This window comes from Mus caroli, chromosome 19 (assembly GCF_900094665.2).
Source record: "Mus caroli chromosome 19, CAROLI_EIJ_v1.1, whole genome shotgun sequence".
Classification (NCBI taxonomy): Eukaryota; Metazoa; Chordata; class Mammalia; order Rodentia; family Muridae; genus Mus; species Mus caroli.
The window spans coordinates 776,377-783,238 of NC_034588.1; the positions used below are offsets into that span (position 1 = coordinate 776,377).

At 50.6% G+C, this 6,862-nt stretch overlaps 1 protein-coding gene across 1 annotated transcript; it reads right to left on the minus strand.

Moving 5' to 3' along the window:
• Positions 1–4,048: 4,048 nt before the first annotated feature.
• On the minus strand, positions 4,049–6,623 carry LOC110285868 (glutathione S-transferase P 1). The gene is made up of 7 exons (XM_021152328.2): positions 6,506–6,623; positions 6,243–6,278; positions 5,924–6,030; positions 5,738–5,825; positions 5,321–5,424; positions 4,472–4,579; positions 4,049–4,303 (listed from the first exon to the last, which is right to left on the minus strand). Coding segments are annotated over exons 1-7 (633 nt in total). The 5' UTR covers positions 6,507–6,623; the 3' UTR covers positions 4,049–4,114.
• Positions 6,624–6,862: the final 239 nt, after the last annotated feature.

The window sequence follows — 6,862 nt, forward strand, 5'->3', positions numbered from 1 at the left end:
CTTCTTTTGGTTTTTCAAGATAGGGTTTCTCTGTGTAGCCCTGGCTGTCCTGGAACTCACTTTGTAGACCAGGCTGGCCTCGAACTCAGAAATTCACCTGCCTCTGCCTCCTGAGTGCTGGGATTAAAGGCGTGTGCCACCACGCCCGGCCCTTCTTATTTTTATTTTATGTGTGCAAGAGTTTTGTTTACCTCTGTGTCTGTGCACTGTGTGTGTTCTAGGTGCCCATGGAGACCAGAAGAGGGGGGTCAGATCCCCTGGTACTGGAGCTATAGTGTGAGCCACCATATGGATGCTGGGAACTGAACTTGGGTCCTCTGGAAAAGCAGCCTGTGCTCTTAACAGCTAAACCATTTCTTCAGTCCCAAATGAAATGTAATTAAAACAAAGAAGAAAAGGCCTACTTAGTGTAATATAGTGCTTCTATTTGAAGTAATCTAGATTTTTAAAAGAAAGTTTTATTGTATTTATTTTAGTTGCGTGTAGGAGCTTGAGGTAGAGACTTGGGCTCAATTCTCAGTATCCACACGGCAGCTCATAACCATCATAGCTCTAGGGCCCGAGGATCCAGTGTCCTCTTCAGGCTTCCACAGACACTGTATGGAATGTGGTGCACAGTCATACAAGCAGGCTAAACACCCATTCGCATCAAACAAATAGGACTGGAGAGATGACTCAGTCATTAAGAGCACTGGCTGTTCTTCCAGGGAACCAGGCTCAATTCTGAGCTTGTCTGTAAAATGCAGTTCCAGAGTTTAGAGACCCTCATATAGACATATGCAGGCAAAACACCAATACACATACAATAAAAATAAATCTTTTTTTAAAGGATGGTGTGAGGGCTGACTGCTATTCCAACGGACCTGGGTTCAGTACCCAGCACATGACAGCTCACAAGTGTCTGTAACTCCAGCTCCAGGGAACCCAACGTCATCACACAGACTCACTTCACATAGATACAAATGCAGGTGAACACCAATGCACATAAAATAGAAATAAATAATTTTTTTAAAAGTGCTATGTGCCGGGCGTGGTGGCGCACGCCTTTAATCCCAGCACTCGGGAGGCAGAGGCAGGCGGATTTCTGAGTTCGAGGCCAGCCTGGTCTACAGAGTGAGTTCCAGGACAGCCAGGGCTATACAGAGAAACCCTGTCTCGAAAAACCAAAAAAAAAAAAAAAAAAAAAGTGCTATGTGTGTGTGTGTGTGTACATGAATGTATCAGAGGGTGTGTACCTGTGTTCACAGATAGGCCAGAAAAACAAAACGACACCATGCTCCTTCTTCTATTGCCCTATTCCTCTGAGGCAGGGTCTCTCCCTGAAGCTGGAGTTCAAGTTTCTTTAGCTAGGCTGAAAGCCAGCGAGCCGCAGCCGTCCTCCTGACTTCAGGTCCACATCTGACTTGTTACCTAACTATTAGGATCCATATGCTGGTCCTCACAGTCGCACAGCAAAGGACTCCTAACTGTTGAGCCCTGACTGTCTCCAGAGTCTGATCTGCATGTTTGGAAGGACAGGGGAAACACTCCTGATAAGAAGCTTAGCTTAAGGTCTAGCCAGCTCCCAGGGGCAAGCAAGAGATGAACTTAAGCTCCCAGCAGGCTCTGTTTGCTCTCGCGCTTGCTCATCTTTAGTCTTTCTGTTTGCCAGTCTCCAGCATCTCACCTGACTCTTCTCTCCCCTCAGCACAACTCAGTTTTTAAGAAAATTTCTGGGGAAACTTTGCACAGGGGATAAAGCGGCTATGCATAGCACAACCCCAAACCCAATTCTGTCAAGTACTTTGTGTTAAAAATATTTTAAAGATCTGAGAGGTGGCTTGGTGCTCAAGAGCACTGGCTGCTTTCCCAGAGGACCCAGGTTTGGTTCCCAGCACACAAGACATCTCTAGCTGCTGTAACTCCATCTGCAGGAGAACCATCGCCCTTTCTGCCCTCCTGGACACCAGCACACAGCTTGGGAAAATACTTATGTATATAAAATAAAAATAAGTAAATCTAAAATAAATAAGTAAATAAATAGATAAGCAGCAGCTGAGGAAATCCCCTTGTAAAAGGCACCGTGGCTTGATGAAGTTTCTTCTACCAAAATTCACAATCTCATTCAACTGTCAACATGACAGTATTGAAATAGCCAGGCAGTGGAGGTGCAAGAAGTCAGGCAGTTCAGGCAAATCATTAACTTCAAGGCGAGCCTGGTCCACAGAGTTGCAGGACAGCGGGACTACACAGAGAAACCCTGTCTCAAAAAAACCAAAATAGACAGACAGACAGACAGACAGACACACACACACACACACACACACACACGAGAGAGAGAGAGAGAGAGAGAGAGAGAGAGAGAGAGCAGGAAAGAAATGAAGGAAGGAGGGAAGGAAGAAAGTAATGCTACTAAGAGGTGCTGGGTGCTGGTGACAGACTCCTCAAGAGTGCTTCATCGCTAAAGCTTAGTTAGATTGCCAGGCTCCTCTGGACACCTGTGTCCTTCCCCAGGTGTACTTCTTCCTTGCCAGAAACTGGGTGGATTCAGATACAATGTTTTTTAACTCCAGAACCCTGTAGCCTCTCCCCTGTAGACAAACAGTATCTTTTCAAGGTGCTAGAATGTATCGAATAACGATTATCTTCTACTCAGCATTGTAGCATTGTCCCTGTCCACTATTATCAAGTAATCCCTGTGTGCCATGACAACGTGAATACTGGCAACATCTTTCATGTTGGTCCTAAGGAATATTAACGCTCAGATTGCTCCTGACCCTTTCCAGGGCAGAAGGGAAGAGGCTGCAGGCTTGAAAGAGGGGTTACTGAAGAACAAGGCAGAGAGCCAACACAGTCAGAATGACAGGCAGGTGATTAAATGTTAAGGAAGCTAACGAAGGGCAATGCAGAGCTCAGCTACAGAGTGCAACATCCTCAAGGTGAGCGCCAGGAGTCCAGAAGGATGGATGGATGGCTACTTGAATGGGCCTCATCACACAGTGGGGATAGGGTGGGTGGAGCTCAGGAGAAGCTTAGAGATTCTCTGCCAATTGGTCCCTGGTGGCCTTGCTGTGTGGTTGAATGACAGGCTTCTATGGGGTCTGGTGAAGTTGTTGCACTTTTCCTTGGAGGGTTTGGTAAGTTCTTGGCTCATTTTTTTTTCACACAGTTTTAATATACACACTCGCCCATGGGTTCCAATCTATATTGAGTAGCTTGTAGATGGTGTCAGTCAGAGACTGTGGGTGGTGCTGGTTGGATAATGGCAATTACAGGCACAAAGGAGATGGCAGTCATCCTGTGTCTGCATTTACACTCCAAGGAAACACTCAGCCCAAAGGCCACAGTCTCATGCAAATTAGGGCACAGTGGTGACTCAGAGCATTTAGTGCTTGGTGACAATCTACAGTTACCCAGCCTCAGGGGTTCTCTTATAACAACAAAGTCCAGGCTGAAAAGAAGAGAAATGTCCTTCATAGCCTTGGCTGTCCTGGAACTTACTCTGTAGACCAGGCTGGCCTCAAACTCAAGAAATCTGCCTGCCTCTGCCTCCCAAGTGCTGGGATTAAAGGCGTGCACCACAACGACGGGCCAAGAAATGTCATTCTTATCTTCAAGCACAGAATACTGAGGCCAAGGAGAGAAACTTGCAGGAACAACCTGAGCACAGTCCACAGCTGTGATCACAACATTTCAGAAATAGACACTCACACATAACCAGGAAGGCAAGCAGAGGCCCTCTGTACAGTTTGTGACCCTTCACCAGGCCAGCTTCAGGTCACAGTGCCTCAGCCTATCCCAAGGCAGGGAACTAGCTTGGCCTGCGGCCAGGTGTTGAGTGTTCCTAGGACTAACTGGCAAATCAACATGGGACCCCCTTCATTAGATGTTGGTTCATTTCTCTTCTTATTCTGCTCTTAACCCCTTCCTGTTTCAAAGGTCAGCAAATATTAAGCAGNAAGATGTCCTGGTCCCACCCTTATGTGCAAGTTTCCTGGTCCTCTGCCCTTTTCCAGCCTGAGGGTCCCAGAGCCCNCTTTTCAACAGGAAACAGCACCAGAGGCACCTCTTCTGTCTTACAAACTTTATTAGTGCTGGGAAAACGGGGACAAGAAGCTCTTGTCTCTTCAGTCCACTACTGTTTGCCATTGCCATTGATGGGGCGGTTCACATGTTCCGGGGAGGACAGAAAGGCCTTGATCTTGGGCCTGGCACTGAGGCGAGCCACATAGGCAGAGAGCAGGGGGAAGCTGTCCAGGCAGCCAGGGGCCAGGACTTGGTGGATCAGCAGCAGGTCCAGCAAGTTGTAATCGGCAAAGGAGATCTGCAGGGGCAGGAGGTGTGGGTCACAGCAGCTGGGAGGAGGCTGGGGCTGGGGACAGAGAGCTGAGGGCCCCCACCCCCACCTCCACCCCTTTAGTTCTGCTCCACTTTACATATGGCACCCTCTTGTCCTTATCCACAAGGCAAAGGCAATGCAAGAGATGCTCACCTGGTCACCCACGATGAAAGCTTTGCCTCCCTGGTTCTGGGACAGCAGGGTCTCAAAAGGCTTCAGATGCCCAGGCAGGGCCTTCACATAGTCATTCTTACCATTTTCCTGCCAGGGAGACACCCAAAGACACCATCCTCCACTGTCACAGTGCCCTGGGCACTGGACTCCTGCTGCCCTGTAATGAATTCCAGATATACCCCACCCCCAGGGACATGGCCTACCACTACCTACTTCCTGGGCTGCNTGGTGTCAGGAGCCTAGCCACCACTGTGCCTGCTGCCAACACCCAGGCTTTGACCAGGTCTCAGTCACTTCAGCTGCTAATTCTTTCTTACACCATTCAACCACTCCATCCCTGCTATGCTCTCCTTCCCTACCCTAGGCTGCCCTGGACAACTCACACTGTAGCTCAGGACACCCATCTACTGTGATTGCAGGCGTGCATTACCACCCTCAGCGAAGTTCTCTGGTCTTTAGCATAGTAAAGCTCTCAGAGCTGGCACCCTGAGGATCATTCGGAGCTTCACATTTAAATCCAGCCACGAACAGACTCTTCAACAGCCCCACAGAGTCCAAGCCAGCTAGCTGGTCCAAGGGCTTTAGGACCTGGCCTGCTGCCCTCAGCTCTGTCTCTTTATGTTCTGCCCCTATGCACACGAGAGGGCACACACACTCTTCCTATCTGCACGCCCTGACCCCTCCTGAAGCTGTCTATTGGCCCTCTTTACACTGCCCTGACTGCCTCAGGCTCTGATACAGAAAGGAAACTAGGGAGACTGAAGTGCACAAAGCTCCTTTGCTCATCGCCCCCACCTCTACCCTCCCCCCCCCCAGATGCAGGCTCACATAGTTGGTGTAGATGAGGGTGACATATTTGCAGCGAAGGTCCTCCACCCCATCATTCACCATATCCACCTGGGCGGCCTCCTTCTGGTTCTTCCCATAAAGCCCTGCAGGTTGGGAGAGACAGCATGACTGACCCCTGATTGCCTNAGGCATGTGGCANTGTGNCTGTTGGCAGTCTTGGTGGAGGGGATATGGGCAGTCATGTGAGGCCTGAGCTCATGAAAGGCAACAGGAAGCCANGGCAGGCAGACCACAGCTGCAGCCTGAACAAGGATAATCTCTGTGTGTCCCTGTCTTGCTCTGTCAACTCAAAACTAAAAAGGGAGTGGCCAGCTGGGCAGAAACCCCCTGAAACAATAACTGATACCCCCNCCACCACCCTGCCCACCAGCTGGACCACCTGGGTTCAGGACTTACCCAAAGAGCGGCCAAGGTGTCTCAAGATGGCATTAGATTGGTAAAGGGTGAGGTCTCCATCCTCAAACTTGGGAAGCTGCCCATACAGCTGGAGGGAGGAACAAGAACCTTGGTGAGGCTGCTGCCTCCCAGTTACAGCCCTCCTAAGGCCCTACCTCTGCCCCCTCCACTACAGGTGTCACTCACACAAGTGGGCTTGAGCAAGCCTTGCATCCAGGTATCTATGGTAACCACCTCCTCCTTCCAGCTCTGGCCCTGGTCAGCCAGCAGCATGCGCATGGCCTCACACCGCCCTGTATGGAGTCAGGGTAAGGATTTGGGGGATAGTGTAAAGGCCCAGCCTCAACGCAATTTCGAGTACGAGGACTGACTGGCCATGGTGAGGGAAGTAGAGCTTTGCAACCAGGAGGATTAATGATTAACTGGAATTTCTCCATGGCGGATAGGAATGGTGGGCTGCAGCCCCTACCCCAGACCTCCCCTTCCTGCAGTCACTAGCTCCTACCTCGACTTGGGAAGTAGACAATGGTGTATGGCGGCACTGGGGTGGACAAGAGAAGAATGTTAGGTAAAAGAAGGGAATGATTAGGGTTCAGTGTGGTGCACTTTCCCGCCCCATCTCCCGGGTCCCTTTTCTGGTTTGTTCCCCACACCCGGTCCCAGGCTCCCGGTGCAAGTTGCCCGGTGCAGAGAGCTCAGTCCCGAGCGAGCTCTGTCCGGGACAGCTGCAAGCTGGTAGTTCGGGGAAGCTGCAGGGCGTGGACTCACTGGCTGCTTTGCAGAGAGAAGTGGGGATTAGGTGCTGAATAGTCAGAGATGTGTCTCGGGGATGGAAGCAAACACAGGCCCCAGGACAGCCAGCCTTATAAGGGGCATCGCGCTCCGCCCCGGATGCTGACTCAACACGTTGGAGAGAGAAGCCGGTAGTGGAGCTCTGCAGCTCCCGCCTCCTGCCGGAGACACTAGCATGTGACCCGAGTCTGCAGCGGTGCTGGGTTCATTTTTGAGTCCTGCCCAGAAAAGGGTGTGTCCAGCTCCCTTCCACTTTGTGCTGGAGCTGGACAGCTTTCTGCAGCATGTGCAACTCTGTCAGCCTTTTGCCTGTCCCCATCTACCAACCTCTGT